The sequence below is a fragment of the Typopeltis vanoorti genome, chromosome 23 (assembly GCF_054136105.1).
Source record: "Typopeltis vanoorti isolate ZY-2024b chromosome 23, IOZ_Tvanoo_1.0, whole genome shotgun sequence".
Taxonomy (NCBI): domain Eukaryota; kingdom Metazoa; phylum Arthropoda; class Arachnida; order Uropygi; family Thelyphonidae; genus Typopeltis; species Typopeltis vanoorti.
Window position 1 is genome coordinate 14,498,067 of NC_143571.1, and position 19,434 is coordinate 14,517,500.

The 19,434-nt window shown below is 37.6% G+C and overlaps 1 protein-coding gene across 2 annotated transcripts in view; it reads left to right on the plus strand.

The window, feature by feature from the left end:
- LOC150093639 (thioredoxin domain-containing protein) overlaps positions 1–19,434 on the plus strand; it is a 115,022-nt gene that overhangs the window by 23,576 nt on the left and 72,012 nt on the right. For both annotated transcript variants that reach the window (XM_090412834.1, XM_090412833.1), the window contains exon 3: positions 19,208–19,346. In XM_090412834.1, the coding sequence (XP_090268960.1) occupies positions 19,208–19,346 (139 nt within the window). The remainder of the gene's footprint in view (positions 1–19,207; positions 19,347–19,434) is intronic.

The following is a 19,434-nucleotide window of genomic DNA, read 5'->3' on the forward strand; positions in this document are numbered from 1 at the left end:
CAGAAGTATTTCCCTACTGAGTATTCCTGGTAAGATATATGCAAGTATACTTGAGAAGAATTGTGAAAGAAAAGCTTGGTGAAGAATAAACTAGCTAGATTCATGCCAAATAGAGGCTGTCAGGATCAGATCTTTACTTTACGACAAATAGTGTAGAAATCATGGGAATATAACAAAGATCTCTATTTGAGTTTTGTAGATCTCGAAAAGGCATATGACAAGGTGCCAAGCAATAACTGTAACTATTCAATACGCTACAGTTATATGGTGTCAATGGGGCATTATATCAAGCAATACTTAGTCTTTATTTGAGTTGTAAGTCAGCAGTTAGAATTGAAGGAAGTACAGGAAGATGGTTTAATGTTAAATCTGGTGTAAAACATGGATGTACATTATCCCTTCTGTTATTCATTATCTATATGGATCACATTATGAAGGCAAGTGGTATTAAACATGATATCAAAATTGAAGGTGTTAATGTGAGCTCTTTGCTTTATGCAGACGATAGTGAACGGAGAACCTGTGGAACAAGTAAAACATTTCACCTACTTAGGCACGATTTTTAGTGAAGATGGTAAATTAAATATGGAAATAGACAACAGAATCAATAGAGCTTGTATAGTAGGAAGTTAACTGAATAAATTCATATGGAATAAGAGAGAAATTAGTTGGAACACTAAATTAGCTGTATACAAGACGGTGTTCAAGCCAGTTTTAACTTATGGATCTGAGAGCTGGGTCAGAAGTAAAACACTTGACCAAAGACTAGAGACCGCAGATATGAGAGTCCTGAGAAAGATTAGAGGCGTGAACAGATGGCATCAATGGCAATATCATATTAAAAATGAGGATATTAGGAAAGAACTTGACATTGTCAGCACCCAGGAATGCGTTAGCAGAGCTAATCTCAGGTGGTATGGTCATTTAAACAGAATGGGTGAGGAAAGATTGGCAAAACGAGTGTCTCTGAAAGGTTGGCAGGAAAACGACCCAGAGGAAGCCGAAGATATAGGTGGATTGATATGGTACAAAGTGCCTTAGACGACAGAAATATAAGAACTGTTAATATTGGAGTCTTGACAAGTAACAGACTGATGTGCAGGAAAATTGTAGATAGGAAGTTAGTAATGATGTAAATTTTTCATGTAGTAGTATCATATCCTGTACACCCCTTGAGGGTACATGGCAGGAACTTGATGATGAGATCACAGAAAACAACTGCATTCTCAATGTTGTTGTTGTCTTGTCCTTTGAAGAGTCTTAGATATTTCCACCTGCTCCTTGAACTGCTTTGGCTATTATTATTATTATTAAACAAGACCTCATGGAGTCAAAGACTCATCTAGGAGGTCCTTTTATCTCACACACATCTCATCATACCGGGTCTTAAACACATTCAAACTCCTTGCAGACACCACACTCTCAGGCAAGGCATTCCAATCATTCACAACTCTGCATGAAAAAAACCTGCCTCTCACTCCCCTACTCACACCCTCTTTATACAGTTTCCAGGGATGACCTCTGGTTCTCCCCTGATCTCCCACTATTTGCTGTAGAACTTCTCCACCATTGATCCTATAACAACCCCTTACCAACTTGTAGGTCTCTATCATATCTCCCCTCTTCCTTCTCTCCACTAGTCTCTGCAAATTACATCTTTTCAATCTTTCCTCATACTCGACATTCCAGAGGTCAGAAACTACCTTAGTCAGTCGCCTTTGGACCCTTTCCAACATCTCTTCATCCTTCTGAAAACCAGGTGACCAAATCTGGGCACAATAGTCCATGTGTAGCCTAATCAAAGCCTTATACAATGGAACAAGAATCTCCCTACTTCTACACGTCAGTGTCCTCCTCATCATTCCCAGAAGTCTTTGTGTTGTCTTCACAATTTTGGCGATGTGACCCCTAAATTTTAGATCCTTATCCACTATCACTCCCAGATCTCTTATTTCCTCTACTTCCAACAATATATTCTTACCAAGCATAAATTCTGCATCCCATCTTTGTTTTCCAAATTTTAAAACCTTACATTTTGCAACATTGAACTCACATCCCCATTTGCTTGCCCAATCAATCAATTTATTCAAGTCTTCTTGCAAGGCCACAACATCTTCACTACTCTTTATGGTTCGTCCCAACTTTGCATCATCTGCAAACAACTGAATATCTCCATCCAAATCTTCGCCAATATCATTAATATACAAGTTAAATAGTAATGGCCCTAAAACAGATCCCTGAGGCACTCCACTAGTGACTTTCCTTTTCCTGGATATTGCACCCCCATACACAACTTGTTGATACCTATCAGATAGCCAGTCTCCAATCCAATGCACTAATCTAATATCCAACCCCATCTGCTCTAGTTTGACTGTCAACTTATCATGAGGCACTCTATCAAAAGCTTTTGCGAAATCCAAGTATATTACTGTGTATCCTTCTCCTCTGTCCAAGGAAGCAGTCACTTTATTGTAATAAGTAAGTAGATTACTAAAACACGACCTCCCTTTAGCAAATCCATGCTGTCCATCAAAGATTATACCATTGTTGTCAACCCAACTCTGGATTCTAGTTCTCACAAGCTTCTCCAACAACTTAACCACAACACCCGACACACAGATAGGCCTATAGTTTGATGCTTGAGTTCGATCACCTCCTTTATGAAGTGGCACAATCTTGCCCTCCTTCCACTCTTTAGGGACTTGACCAAGTGCAAGACTCGTATTAAAAAAATATGTCAAGGCAGGTGTCAACTCTCTGGCACATTCCTTCAGAATACGCAGTGATATATTATCAAGTCCCACAGCCTTATTTACATCTAGTTTACTCAACTCCCCAAACACCTCTTGCTCACTTACAGTCAGTCTCTCCTCCCCATCATCAACTGCTCTTAATCTCTCCATGAAGTCACATTCACAAGATTGAAAGATCTTTATGAACTGCTCATTAAGTATCTCCACCACACATTCTGCAACAGCTGTCTTTATACCATTTCCTCCAATCAATGTCATCCTTCCATAATCATTCTTTCTTTTGCTGGCTACATATCGAAAGAACTCCCTAGGATTCTTTTTAGCTTCATTAGCTAACTGCTGTTCATACCTCTCTTTAGCTACTCTCACCAACCAAGTCACTCTCCTTGCCTGGTCTTTGTAGAACTCATGAAATTGGTTACTTCCACTTCTCTTATGCTGCCTCCACAATGCCCTTTTTCTCTGTATTGCATGCTTAATCTCTTTATTCATCCATCTCACACCTAACTTATTTAACCTTCTCACCCGTGGTATACATTTAGACATTGCATCCACTAAATATTTTTTGAAAATCCCCCAAGCTGCATTGATCTCTTTTCCAGCTAACTCCTCATTCCATGCTACACCTGCAAGCTGTCTCCTGAGCTCTTCATAATCACCCCCCCCCCCTTGTAGTTCCACATATACCCTTTTTTCACAGGGGTCCTTGCACTGCTGGCAACCACCCAAGTAATCACCTCATGGTCACTTTCACCAATTGGTGGATGATTTGATACCTCATTGATAATTACATCCTCCGATGAGATGACCAAATCCAAGACCCTTAATCCTCTTGTGCCCTCTGTTACATACTGTCTGAGGTAGTTATCCCTCAAAAACTCAAGAAACTCATTTTCTTTACTTCCAGTCTATATTGCCATAATTAAAATCACCCATAATGATCACCCTTTTCTTATTTGCTTGGCTTATTTGACTATACATTTCACTATCACCACCATCCACATTACCAGGTCTATAACAACATCCCACCAAGTATTTGATTCTATTCACCTCTATCTCACACCATACTGCCTCAAAACCACTGGCCCCATTTCCCCCTTGCATCTCTACCTTGTATGGACATAACTCTTTCTCTATCATCAATAGCACTCCCCCTCCCTTTTTACCCCTTCTATCCTCACGAAACACATCATACCTTTCCATCTCTATTCCTGTCAGGATGTCATCCTCATCTAACCATGTCTCACTTATTCCGACAATCTCTGGGTGCACAGACGCAATTAGTGCAACCATTTCATCCGCCTTGTTTCTTATACTTCTAGCATTGGTATACAAACACAACAACTCATTTCTGGATCTACAGCTAGTTCCACTGATACCACTCACTCGATGTGATCTCTCCATGCTGGACTGGGGCCATTTCCCTTTCTGCTTCTTCATTTTAGAACCCTTTGCAATTCCATCTGTTTCCTTTTGATCCCTGATCATCCCATCACTATGTCGATGATTTTGTTCATATTGAGTTGTTGTTCAGGATTAAGGTCTATTGCTTACTAGACTGCTGTAATTGCTGACAGTAAAAATGTGAATGAGTGTCAATTCAGTTTTAGGAGAGTTATTGCAGTTTCTGTATGTTCTAGTATCGTCCGTATTGACCTTCTTCCTCTAAAATGTCCTGTTTGGAGTCTTGCTATCGTGGTGGAGGTCTTTCTGTCAACATTGATTTTGGGAATTTGATGTTGTCCCTGATTTTAGTGGAATTAGTTTAGATTTTGTTAGTGTGTTTGCATCAGGAGGAGTTATAATGTCAGTTTCTTGGTTGAGTTCTCTGGCCTCTTTTGCTAATTTATAAACTGCTTCATTGTAATCAACGTCTACATGAGCAGGTATTTATTGTAAAATGCAACTTTTCCCCCAACACTTCATTTGGTTTAAGAGTTTATGGATGTCTTGTGTGAGCTTGGTATTGGCATTTTTGATTGCCTTCATAGCTGATCTTGAGTCGCTGTAAATTATAATTCCCTCTGATTGTTGAGATGTTGGAGGTAGAGGAAATAAGAGATCTGGAGGTGATAGTGGATAAGGATCTAAAATTTAGGGGACACATTGCCAAAATTGTGAAGACAACACAAAGGCTTCTGGGAATGATGCGGAGGACACTGACGTGTAGATGTAGGGAGATTCTTGTTCCGTTGTATAAGGCTTTGATTAGGCCACACATGGACTATTTTGCCCAGATTTGGTCACCGGGTTTTCAGAAGGATGAAGAGATGTTGGAAAGGGTCCAAAGGAGACTGACTAAGGTAGTTTCTGACCTCTGGAATGTCGAGTATGAGGAAAGATTGAGAAGATGTAATTTGCAGAGTCTGGTGGACAGGATGAAGAGGGGAGATATGATAGAAACCTATCAGTTGGTAAGGGGTTGTTATAGGATCAATGCTGGAGAAGTTTTAGAGAGAATAGTGGGAGATCAGGGGAGAACCAGAGGTCATCCCTGGAAACTGTATAAAGAGGGTGTGAGTAGGGGAATGAGAGGCAGGTTTTTTTCGTACAGAGTTGTGAATGATTGGAATGCCTTGCCTGAGAATGTGGTGTCTGCAAAGAGTTTGAACGTGTTTAAAATACGTTATGATGAGCTGGGTGTGTGATAAAAGGACCTCCCAGATAAGTCTTTGACTCCGTGAGGTCTTGGGGTGGTAATAATAATTTTAAGTTGGCTTTGAGTGCTTTATTTATTGCATGAAGTTTGCTGGTAAAATTGGAAGCAATTCTCCCAGATCCAACTTTTATTGAAAGTTTTTCACTTTCGGAAGTAGAAAGAGAGCACCAATGCCTCCATTAATCATATTGGTGTCTGATGATCCATTGGTATAACAAAACCTGTTTGGAGAATGAAAGAAGGTTGATAGTATTTAGGCCGTTTTCTTTGAGCGCTTCTTTTGATTCTTTGTTTTTTTTTTATTTTTTTTTGTACAGTGTTTAGATTTATAGAGGTATTTGAAGGTAAAGGACTGGAAAATAGAGGTTTTTTGCTTATGTGGGCATTTAGATGATGAAGACCTATTTCCTTTTTGATAGTGTCATCATATTGTAAAGTTGATGATTTGTAAAGTCTGCATTTTTGATTCCAATGTTTATGAGTTTTTAGGGAGATATGATCGCTTTGGTAGCTTCTAATATTATTGATAGATATATATTATTAATAATAATATTTAATATATATCTAGTATTATGAATGTTGAAGGGCACTCCTAAATAAAAGTAGGCTATATAGCCATAAAAAATAATACTTTATTTTAGAGGAGTAAAATGGGAATTTTTCAGAAATAATACCTATCATTAATGAATTTTATGGTGGCAAATTTCCGTGTGTCCTCCAGTAGGACAAGCCCATATTCCTGTTGGGCTCTGATGTAGTGGATGAGACTGCACCAATGATAATTTTGGATGTTTTTGCTTGTACTTTGTCTAATTTTTCTTTTACCGCTGAAGCCGAATGGACCAGATAGGTGCTGCATATTCCATTATTGGCCTTATTAGTGTAAGTAGTTTTGAGAATTTTTGGCTTTGCGCCCCAAATTATTCCACGAAGCCTTTTCAATATATTTAGTTTTTTGAGAGCCCTATTTGAGGTGTCAGAATGTGTTGTGTAAAACATAATTCCTGATCAAGTGTAATACCAAGGTATTTTGGATTTAAGACTTTTCAATTAGCCTGTTGATGATCATAACTTTGAGATTGTAGGAATGTCTATTTTTCCTGTCTGTACTAAAGGTGCTTAGTTTTGTTTTATCTGGGATCATTTTGAGTTTAAGTTCATCTGACCATTTTTCTAATCCTCTGATGGATTTGTTTAGAATCTCCTCCAATTCTTTAATTTTATCACTAGTGTGCCAGATGGCTATATCATCTGCATAGCAAGCTACTTTTGTGTCTTCTGTAAGGTAGGGATGAATGTTATTGATGTATAAAAGGGACTTAGTACTGAGTCCTGGGGAACACCAGCTCAGATTCTCTGCTCTCTAGATATTGCTGCACTGATTCTAACCTTGATCTTTCTTCCTCTCATGAATCAGCGATTCAGATTAAAGCATATCCTCTAATTTTGATATCATGTACTATTTATATTAATTTTTTTTATCCAAACACGATCAAAAGCAGCAGTCATATCAAGGAATATAGCATTCCATTCCTTGGTATTGTTGCTTTGGCAACTTTATTGATGTGTGAAGTAAGGATTTATAATTTTCTATCAAGGTTTCAAGAGATATGTTCATCTTGACAAAGGTTCTCCAAGATTTGAATAAACCTTGTCCAGTCAGCTTTTCTAAAGTTCCATGTCCTCCAGATTTGCTGTTCTTGACTAATCTTGAAGTTTAGTGTTATTATTATGGGTCTGTGGTCACTGATGGCATTTCTCAATGTAGAACTTATATAACATAAAATATTTCAGCTATTTGGGGCACAATTTTTATTCAAGGTAATAAATTAAATATAATTCAGGATCTCTATGGAGCCAACTCATTGCAGGAGGTCTGTCTTAGGCAGCATACTTTGTCATATCATTCCTTAAGCTCGCTCACTGTCTATGCTTTCATCACAGAAATAAACTTGAAACGCCATTTCAACTTGCAAGAATGTTAACAGCTGTTGAATGCACAAGTAAAATCTAACATGACTGTTGTCAACATGTATTGTGGAGTGAGCTCCCTAATGGTTGCTTTTGGTCATAAAAAGTTACTTGTTCTCCAGCCAGTTACATCTGAAGAACAATAAATTAAGATTTGTCATTAATTAATATTTAATAATCTAATCAGAGCTTGTGTAGCTCAGTGGAAGTGGTGTTTGCACTCCTCAGTTCTAAACAACCTGAAGATAGACTTAAGTTCAAGTGAAGTCTAGTTGTCGACTAGAGGAACTTTTTCTAAGTGTTTTTTCATCCAGTTCCCAAGTTAGTCGATCTCTGGCACAGGCAAGTGGGTTTTTCCTCCTGAAAACTCAGTTTTGTTTTTTTTTTGTCCCGTAAACTTAAGAAAATCAACTGTAGAACTTGCACTATTTCAGACATTAAAAATATTGTGTTAGGGACCAAAAGATGGCGGCACTTGCTGAGCCATCTCTTCACTGTGGGCAGTGAAGAGGTGGCTTAAATTAATGATAGCTTTGTATCAGCTATCTCTGATTGGCTGCCAGTGGAGATTGAACTGCACACTCAGTTTCCAAAAGTTAGAAAGGGCTAAAATGGCCTCGCATACTCCCTATACAGGAATAAAAGGCATTAATAGATCAACAGTTTATTATTATTATTATTATTATGGGCAACTCCTAGGAGTCCCTAGACTCATCAAGGGTGGCCTTGAACATCATATCTAATTTTTTTTGCTGCTGATTTTTTCACCCCGAAATGCATAACCTGCTGTCATACTTTGCTTTGATCATTTACAGTCATGGCACCTACAACAAACTCTGGCAGCTTATTTTACTCATTTATCACTCTAAGTAAAAAAATCTAGTTCTAACACCTTTGCTAACTATACTCTTGCTCAGTTTCCATGGATGGCCCCTAGTTCTCCCATCACCAGACCTGTTCTGAAAAATTTCCTCTCAATTAATCTTGTAAAAACCCTTCAGTAATTTGAATGTTTCAATCATATCACCCTTTTTCCGCCTATCAACCAATTTCTGTAACCCACAGATCTTCAACCTGTTCTCGTAAGGTTCATTCCATAGACCAGCTATCATCTTGGTCACTCGCCTCTGGATCCTCTCTACCTCCTCCCAATCAAGAAGAAACCCAGAGGCCCAGATCAGGGCACAGTGGTCAAGATGTAGTCTTTATCAAGGCTTGATAAAGAGGAAAATAACTTGCTAATCTCTGCTCGTCAATGTATTCTTCAGTAGCCAAGTGATTTCTAGCTTTGTCAACCTCCTGGGGTACAGTTCCACCAATGTGATATACTTTTGCTAATTTTTTCTCCCCAAAATGCATAACCTTACACTTTGCTACATTAAACTGATATCCATTCTCATTAGCCCAGACTGCCAATCTATCCAAATCATCCTGCAAAAATGAAGTAGTGAATGCACATGATGTCATGTGCATTCACTACTTCATTGCTCTACCCAACTTTGCATCATCAGCAAATAAATGAACAGTTCCTCTCAGATCCTTTCTTATATTTAATGAACAAATTAAATAGCAATGGTCCAAGAACAGAACCCTGCAGCACACCACTTGTAACAAGCCATCTTTTGGACTCCACTCCTGAATAAACTACTCTCTGATATCTCTCCATCAACCACCCTTCTAATCCATCTCACCAACCCTATATCCATCCCCATGTGCTGCAGTTTATTGATTAGAATTCAATGTGGTATCCTGTCAAAGGCTTTAGCAAAGTTCAGCAGTATCACTGTAAATCCACTACCCTTTTCCAGTTCTGCTGTCACTATGTTATAAAACATGAGCAAGTTACTGAGGCATGATCTGCCCTTCACAAAACCATGCTGTCCTCCATACAGTATCCCATTTTCTATCCATTCCTGTATTTTGCTCTTGACTAATATCTCCAAAACCTTGACAACGATTCCTGATCGGTCGGCAGTTTACAACAGCTGTCTTGGAACCTCCTTTATGCACTGGAATTATCTTCCTCTCTCTCCACTCTTTACAAAATAAAAAAAAAAAAAGAAGTTTTTAAAGATGTGTGATAAACCATGAAGTGCAGCAGTATTAGATATTATTAAATATCAAGATATCGTTAGATGTCAAGGGAGGTAATAGAAATCAATCATCAAATTATTAGGCACATATGTGTCAGTTGTCATGGTTGAAGTGTTGGAGAGACTGGTGAGAATCAGGATCCAGAATTGGGTTGGCAACAGTGGTATTATCTTTGATGGACAGCATGGATTTGCTAAAGGGAGGTCATGTTTTACTAATCTACTTACCTATTACAATAAGGTGACAGTTTCATTGGACAAGGGAGATGGGTACGCAGTAGTGTACATAGACTTTGCAAAGGCTTTTGATAGATTACTGCATGATACATTGATAGTCAAACTACAGCGGATGGGGTTGGATATTATACTAGTGCATTGATTGGAGATTGGCTATTTGATAAGTATCAGGCACTTCGCAACCATATGCCTGGGAAAGGAGTGTTCTGGTTCGACTGTCACCGACGTGAGGAGCTTAAGGATCTTTCTCTGACATAGTGAAGATAGCCGGTCTTGAATGTGAACAGCAGGGTTTTTCTCCCCAGTTTATCTGGGATTTTTCCTCCAGCAAGCAGGCAAACTAGCCCCATGGACACATGCAGCTACAGCCATAGAACATACTGGGAGTATATTCTATGGCTGTAGCTGACATAGGGATAGTCACCTTATCCTCAGGACAGGTACAATTTAGAAGGGCTTAAGATAGCTCTGTAACAGGCCAGTAGGCCTAATACGTAGAAGGGAGAAGACCATCAATCACTAAAGATTTTTGAATCCCATAGACATCACAACAGCTTTCTTGACAAATGGAAATATTGAAAACTTAACTCTGAATAATTAGACTGCAGGTTTTTCAAAGTTAAATTTTAAGTTGTATATTTGGTCACATGCATGTGTTGTAGTACAATAAATCAGTCTTAAGTTCAAGATTGGTTGAAAGGTTTTTGTAATTGGATTTTTTTTTTTTATTTTTTTTTATTGGTTCATTTTTGCAGAATAATCTGAAACATAGTGCATCCCTGACTTGATAGAATTGAATAAAGTTTTCTACTTGTGTATAGAATCTAATGACTTGACATCAATTGCCTTAGTATCCCATAATGCAACACACACATATCCTTATGGACATGTATAAGGCTATGCATTATGAGAAGGGCCACAACTCAGACTTCTTTCTTTATTTTTGGGAAAGGGAGTTTTGTGAGCTTTAAGCTCACCCTCTGGGGGCACTTGTATTAGTTATGATCAGCTGGGAGTAGAAATAGTCTTCGGTCTTTTGTATTTATAGTACTCTGTTTCATTGTAATTGACAACTTGTATGATCAGCGGGTTTGAATGTGAACTTGACTTGACGAATTTTTCTGCAAGATCACGAAGAAGGGAGGAGATGTATGTAATGCAAGTTTCTTGATGAATTTGTGAATTTCTGATAAACCATCTAGAATCATCCTTAGGAACTTATTTTGGATTCTTTAGTTATGAAATGTTTGATCATGAAGTGCGACTCCATGCTGGTGAGGCGTAGGTAATAACTGGATGTATAACCATCCGGTAAAGTAGTAATTTATTTTGTAAGTTCAGTTTACTCTTGGGGTTGACCATTGAGTAGAGTTGAGCTATTACTTTGGATGTCTTGGAGCCACTGAGATTGATGTGCTTGTTAAAAAGGAGTTTCTTATCCAGTAGTACCCCAAGATATTTGGTCTCCGATTGCCATGGGATCTTTTGGCCGGAGAGCAAGATGTCTTCTTTAATGCAGACCTTTTTTCCAGAGAATAACATGGCTGAGCTTTGGAGGGGGTTTACTTTAATCCTCCAGTTGGTGAACCATTTTTCTAGTGCATTGATACTTCGAGTCTACTGATTGCCAGGTGAGGGCTGAGAGCTTGCTAGAATAACAGTGTCGTCAGCATAAAGGACTGTAATGGTTCTTGAATTTAGAGGGATGTCTGATACGTAAATTGTGAACAGTAGTGGGGCCAGAAGGGAACCTTGAGGTACACTAGCTAGAATTTTTCACCTTGATGAAACAGTTCTGTTAAGCTTTACTTGCATGTATCTTTCACTAAGGTATCATCATCATCAAATTCCTGACATGTACCCTCAAGGGTGTACAGGATATGATAGTACTACATGAAAAATTTACATCATTACTAACTTCCTATCTACAATTTTCCTCCAAATCAGTCTGTTACTTGTCAAGACTTCAATATTATCATTATCAGATCTTATATTTCTATCGTCTAAAGCACTTTGTACCGTATCAATCCACCTATATCTTGGTCTTCCTCTGGGTCGTTCTCCTGCCAAGCTGGCAGAGAACACTTGCTTTGCTGATCTTTCCTCGTCCATTCTGTTTAAGTGACTATATCGCATGAGATTAGCTCTACTAACGATTCCTGAATGCCGACAATGTCAAGTTCTTTCCTAATATCCTCGTTATTAATATGATATTGCCATTGATGCCATCTGTTCACACCTTTAATCTTCCTCAGGACCCTCATATCTGCAGTCTCTAGTCTTTGGTCAAGTGTTTTACTTCCGACCCAGCCAGAAGAACCATAAGTTAAAACAAGCTTGAATACTGTCTTGTATACAACTAATTTCTCTCTTATTCCATATGAATTTATTCATTTGACTTCCTACCATACCAGCTTTGCTGATTCTGTTGTCTATTTCTATATTTAATTTACCATCTTCAGTAAAAATCGTGCCTAAGTAGCTGAAATGTTTTACATGTTCCACAGGTTCTCCATTCACAACACAGTTGACATTTTCAATGATTCTGCCTATTTTTATTGTCTTTGTCATTTTAATGCTGACCTTCATACCATATCTATTACAACAGTTATTCAATTTAGTCAGGGAATCTTGCAAACTTGTAGCAGATTTATTTAGAAGTATAACATCATCCGCATAAAGCAAAGAGCTGACATTAACATCTCCAATTTTGATATCATGTTTAATACCACTTTCCTTCATAATGTGATCCATATAGATAATGAATAACAGAGGGGATAATGTACATCCTTGTCTCACACCAGATTTAACATTAAACCATCTTCCTGTACTTCCTTCAATTCTAACTGCTGACTTACAACTCAAATAAAGACTAAGTATTGCTTGATATAATGCTCCATTGACATCATATAACTGTAGCATATAGAATAGCTTCTCTCTTGGCACCTTGTCATATGCCTTTTCCAGATCAACAAAACTTAAATACAGATCTTTGTTATATTCCCATTCTTTCTAGACTATTTGTTGTAAAATGAAGATCTGATCCTGATAGCCTCTATTTGGCCTGAATCCAGCTTGTTCTTCACCGAGCTTTTCTTCCACAATTCTTCTCAACCATTTCTCAAGTATACTTGCATAGATCTTGCCAGGAACACTCAGTTCGGAAATACCTCTGTAATTCTCGCATTCGGTTTTATTTCCCTTTTTATATATGGGTACTATTAGAGCTCTACTCCAATCATCGGGAATTCGTCCCTCTGTCCAGGCCTTCTGAACTATGCAGTGCAGGCACTGTAAGACTTTTATCATCTACTCCTGCTGCTTTTCCACATTTCAAGCCTTTGATGGCTTTTTCTACTTCAAGTAAGGATATGTATTCCTGACTGTATGCCTGTTGAGTGTTTTTTATCACTGTGCTATCACTGCTTGTTTCATTTAGTAATTTTTCGAAGTAATTACTCCATACTTCAAGGATATCTTTTTCTCCTGTTTTTATGTCACCATCATCTCTAATTCTTTTACAGCAATCTTTCCTCCATTTCTAAGCTTCTTCAACAACCTCCAGAATATCTTATCACCTTCTTGATATTTATTTTCTATGTTCTTGCCAAAGTTCTCCCATTACTTTTGTTTAGCTAGTTTTACATAGTATTTTGCTTTCTTACATTTTTCTCTGTATTCTCTAAGAGCACAAGCTGACTTATTTGCCAGGAACTTTTGATATGCTTTCTTCTTTTCCTTCACTGCCCCTTTAACTTCCTGTGTCCACCATGGAGTTCTAATTTTTCTATCCTTGCAGACAACCTCACCACATGCCTCTCTGGCTGAATCAATCAGGGTTTTCTTCAAGGCTTGCCAATGAATCTCGAAGGTTTCATTTTTCATTTCATCTTTCATTTTTTTTCCCAAGAATGTTTGTGTATTTTAGTGTACAGTTCACATCTGAGAGCTGCTCAACTTTTATTCACTTTAAAACTTTCTTACATGTTATTATTTTCAGTATGAAATTCAATTTTATCTTGCTCAAGACTAAATAGTGATCGCTTCCAATTTCAAATCCTCTGTACACTCTTTTGTCCTGCACCAGGGAGAAAGCATCATTATCAACAATAACATAGTCAATGAGACTTTTCTTATTCCTTGCCTCTTCTCTCCATGTGAATTTATGCACAATTTTTATATTGGAACTTGGTGTTAGTAATAACCAGTCCATGTCCAGAGAAGAAATCTAACAGGTATTTGCCATTATTATTAGCTTTGCTCTTTTCTCCAAATAGTAGAACCTTTTGTGTGACCATAGGCACAAATAAGTCTCATTGTCCAGTTCCCCATTCTGATATTTGCCCACATTCCTCTACTTGAGACTGCCTGCCATTCAAGAAGATTACCCTCGTATTTAATGTTGAATACAATGGCTACTCATTCTTTTCCTTGATTGTCATTGCCTGAATATAACATTTTCTATTTATTGCATAGAAAGATCTCACCAGTTTTGGTCTTTTTTGTTTCAGTCATCCCTATTATGTCGATCTGGTACTTATCTAATTCCTTAGCTAGCTCCATTTCTTTACCATTCAGGCTTCTTATGTTGATAGTACCGATCTTTAACTCTGGTGATGTTGAGTTGGGTTGTGTTTTAGGATTTGTTCCAGTAGCTGACTTTTCGCTGTTCGCCCTGGTTCCCTGGTGAAAATAACGTGGACCTTGTTTAACCAGGCGACGCCCCAGCCGGCATGAAATTTTGTCATGTTGTACCATCATTTTCTATATTGGTTTAAGCCAAGAAGAATACAATTTGGTCGGCTAAATCCCAAATTGCCAGCTCATCCTCATTCATTCAGTATCCAGGTAGATACCCAACAGGGTGCATCACGATAAGGTGAGGATTGGACATTAGGTCAGAAGCTCTGGTCGTTTCTCCACATTCCTTTAAACGCTATGTGGAGGTCTCCTCTCAGTTATACAGCTTTGACCCTTAAGCACCCCACTAAGGTATGATTATTATTATTACAGGCAACTCCAAGGAGTCGATAGACTCATCAAGGGAGGCCCTTACATCATGTCAAGAACAACTATTCGACATTCACACAGTATCTATCATACCTCGCCTTGAACTCATTCATAGTTATGGCATCCACAACAGACTCTGGCAGCTTATTCCACTCATTCACCACACTAAAAGTAAAAAAAACCCAGCTCTAACATCCTTATTAACCACACTCTTGCCCAGCTTCCATGTATGGGCCCCTAATCTTCCCATCACCAGTCCTATTCTCATAAATAACTTCTCTATTGATCTTGTATAACCCTTCAGTAATTTGAATGTCTCAATCATATAACTCCTTTTCTGCCTATCAACCAATTTCTGCAACCCACAAATCTTTAACCTGTTCTCATATGGTTCATTCTATATACCTGCTATCCTCTTGGTTATTCGTCTCTGGATCCTCTCCACCTCCTCCCCATCAAGAAGAAACCTTGGCGCCCATATCTGGGCACAGTAGTCTAGATGGGGTGCTATCAAGGCTCGATACAGAGGAACAATAACCTGTTTGTCTCTGCTTGTTAAAGTATTTTTCAGCAACCAAGTGATTTGATGAGCTGATTTAGCCACTTTTGCGATGTGTCCCCTAAACTTCAACTCCCTATCCACCAACACTCCCAAATCCCTGGCCTCGTCAATCTCTTAGAGTACGGTTCCACCAATGTGATATACTGCTGCTAATCCTTTCACTCCAAACTGCATAACCTTACACTTTGCCACATTCAATTGACATCCATTCTCCTTAGCCCAGTCCTCCATACTATCCAAATCATCCTGAAAAATTTTGACATCTTGTGCACTCACTATTGCTTTACCCAACTTTGCATCATCAGCAAACAAATGAACAGATCCTCTCAGATACTTTCTTATATTGTTAATGAACAAATTGAACAGTAGTGATCCAAGAATGCGGGGTTCTGTTCTTGGACCACTACAGCACACCACTAGTCACATACTATCTTTTGGACTCTACTCCTGAATAAACCACTCTCTGATATCTCTCCATCAACCACGCTCCTATCCATCTCACCAACCCTGTATCCATCCCCATATGCTGCAGTTTACTGATTAGAATTCCATGTGGTATCCTGTCAAAGGCCTTAGCAAAGTCCAGTAGAATCACTGTAAACCCATTACCCTCATCTGTTTCTGCCGTCAATGTGTTATAAAACGTCAGCAAGTTACTGAGGCATGATCTACCCTTCGCAAATCCATGCTGTCCCCATACAGTATCCTATTTTCATCTATCCAATCCTGTATTTTCCTCTTGACTATTTTCTCCAAGACCTTGACAATGATTCCTGATATGCTGATCGGTCGATAATTTACAACAGCAGTCTTGGAATCTCCTTTATGCAGTGGAACTATTTTCCCCTCTTTTGACACCTTCGGAACTAACCCAGACCCAAGGTATGAGTTAATAAGTTTTACTAGCTTAATTGGGATGTTGTTTTCAATAAGTTTGAAGATAATGCCTTGATGCCAGACCTTATCAAAGGCATTGGCAACATCCAAGAACACAGCAGCAGCGTGGAGGTGCCAGTTGAAACCATGTATGATGTGTTCTGTTAATCGGTGAATTTGTTGCACTGTGCTGTGAGCTTTGCGAAAACCAAATTGTTCATTTGGAATTATTTTATGTTTGTCCACTGCTAGTTGTAGCCTTGTTAGGATGACTTTTTCTGTTACTCTGCGAAGGCAGGAAAGAAGACTGATGGACCTGTAGCTTTGGGGGAGTTGTGGGTTATTACCAGGCTTTTTCAGAGGGAATGATATTTTCCAGCAGTTTTCCAAGCTATGGGAAAGTACTGAGTCTTAATATGGAATTGGTTATATTAACTAGATGAATTATGACCTTCCTTGGAAATAATTTTATTATTCTATTGGTGATGCCTTCAGGACCAGGAGCCTTTTTATTCTTCATTTGGGATATAATATTGATTATTTCTGTTGGAGTAGTGGGGATGATGAGATCTGAATCATCCTTAGGCTGTCTAAAGGCTTTTCTGACTTGACAATGAACATTATAAATGAGATTAATATTTATACAAATAGTCAGAAGGTTGACACCTTATTACTAAAATACTCTGGATTAGAGATAGATGTTGAACATTTTCTCACTTGGATATAGTATGAATTAAAGATGCCAAGAAATTATATTCTGACTTTCATCCTTTATCTAAGTGTAAGCAAACAAAATTTGCTCATGAAGTAACTTCATGACTGGGCTACTTGTATATAGAGGACTTTACAACTAAGTGAATAAACTTTCAACATCTGTCTCTAATCCAGAGTATATTAGTAATAAGGTGTGATACCTTTTTACTACTTGTATATGGAAATATGACTTCTGCATTACTTCAGCCTTGGTATCACCTCTGGGTCTGGTTCCCACTGATTAGACCTCAATAAAGGTTGAAACCGGTCTGGGTAGTGGCTCTTCCCATTATGCATACCATTATACATGTCCATAAGGATATGTGCATTGCATTATGGGATGCTCACAATTGATGTCAAGCCATTAGCCTCTATATACAAATAGCCCAGTTGTGATTCCAAATATAATTTCTTGGCATCTTTAATTTAAAGTTTTCTGTTTGGGATACCCTTTGGTCTCTTTCTCTAGTGTAATTAAACAGAACAGGAAATCTCCTATGAAATGTTACATACCAAACATTGTTCCCACCAAGTGTATCTTACTACTTGAACATATTTCAATGTTGATGATGGTGCCTCATCAATTGATGGGTGAACTTTTATCTTTGACTAGTTGTATCTGACAACAAACAAAAGCTTAAATAAAGTTGTCGCTGTCAGCTTTGTTTAATGGTACCCTTCATGATTTCAGAGATGAGAAATCTCCATACTTACCTCTTTATATTGCATTGGTACTAATAAAAGAGAAATTGTATAAAAGTTTGTTTTCTGATCTATATAAGTTGCTTTATCATTATTTCTGAAACTTGTGTTTTGTCTTTTTTTCTCATATATCATGAGAGTTGACTGTAAAAATTAATAGTGATTGCAGAAACATTTTTAGTGGATTTCTTTTGGTATAGCATTGTATCTATGGGTCTTTGGATAGAACTCTTCAGCAATTTTGCTATAGTGAGAGTTGACTGTATACTGATTTTCTACTCTCAGTTACATATTTTGATTTTAGATGTAGGTTGATTTCTCTCCATATGCATGCTTACACACACACACACACACACACACACACACACCTAGTTTGAATGAATGTTGTGTTAGGTAATAATACAGAAATATACTTCTAGTGGCTTCCACATAAGAATTATATAACAGTTATAGTAATTATGGCATGCAATTTTATCCAGTCTGTGAACATATTCAACTTTGTTGCATGTTCATTTGTAATTATTTGTTTTGAATTTACAAATGAACAGTAAATTTACAGTGAAGTTTGAAAGAGAGAGGAATAAAAATAAACTACTTCCATTGAAAACACACGCATGCACACAAAAAAGTTGTCTTTAGATATGATTCTTAATCCATAACATTCAGTTTTCATAGTTAAAATAAATAAAAAAAATTCATTTTATCATTTAGTTGACTAATCAAAACAAGTTATTTTTTGGTAAAGCAAACCTTGACATTCCATTATAAAAATATTAGCATCATTGTACTGGCATCAGAATTTGTGTACATGCTTTGTTTTCTCAGATGGAAAAAAATTCAGTCCAGTGACGACTGTCTGTGAAAATACTAGTGGTAGTGGGCAGTAGATGACGTTGGTATAGATTGTGATTTGCTGTAGTTGGTGGATGGAGCAGTGGAGATGGAGAGTTCTCAAGTAGGTGCCCTCCCTTGATGAGTTTTTGGACTCCTTGGAGGTGTCACATAATAATGATAAAATACCTATAAAAAAAAATTTAGTCATTTCACTTTGGGTTATATTCAGTTCCTTTTCAGTCCATTTGGTAAAAGAAAACTTAGACAGTTGTCTATAATTTAAACTAAAACAGTCTATAGTACATACACATGCCAGAAAAGGCTCTAGATTTTCTCTGGTTCATTTATGAAAATGAATATAAGAATGCTTTTATAAAATGCACTCTCTTTATCATTGTCTGTGATCATTCATTACTTATATATTTGATTGACTGATTTCTAATCATTTTCTAGCAACTTTGAGTTGTAATCATTTACATTACAAAGAGATCAGAGCTGGAGATAAAAGTAATTGGAGACCTTGCCAAAACCAGTACCCAATAATTGAATGTTACTGTTTTGCCTGCCTTTGAATATCCTATGAAACCAAGTGCTTTGTTCAGCTTCCTCTAATAAAACTAGCATATTTGCATTATATCTGCTGTTTTTTTTTTTAACCTGTTAATTTAACTTTGCAAGATTATGCTGTAATTATAAAAACCTAGATAACGAATTAGTATTCTTTGTTTAGATACTTAGTGCTTTTATTAATTATTAGGAACATATGAACCAGAACCCCTTTTTGAGTGGTTAATTCAAAATAAGGAGTCATCAGTAAAAGAATTGGATGATAATAGCTTTGAACATTTGACTCAGTCAGCAACAGGAGCTACCACTGGAGATTGGCTGGTGTTTTTGTAAGTGAAATATAAAGCAAAATTGAAATGCTGTTTTGCAGAATTTTAATAGTTTTAAAAATTCTCTGTGTAATAAAACAAAATATAT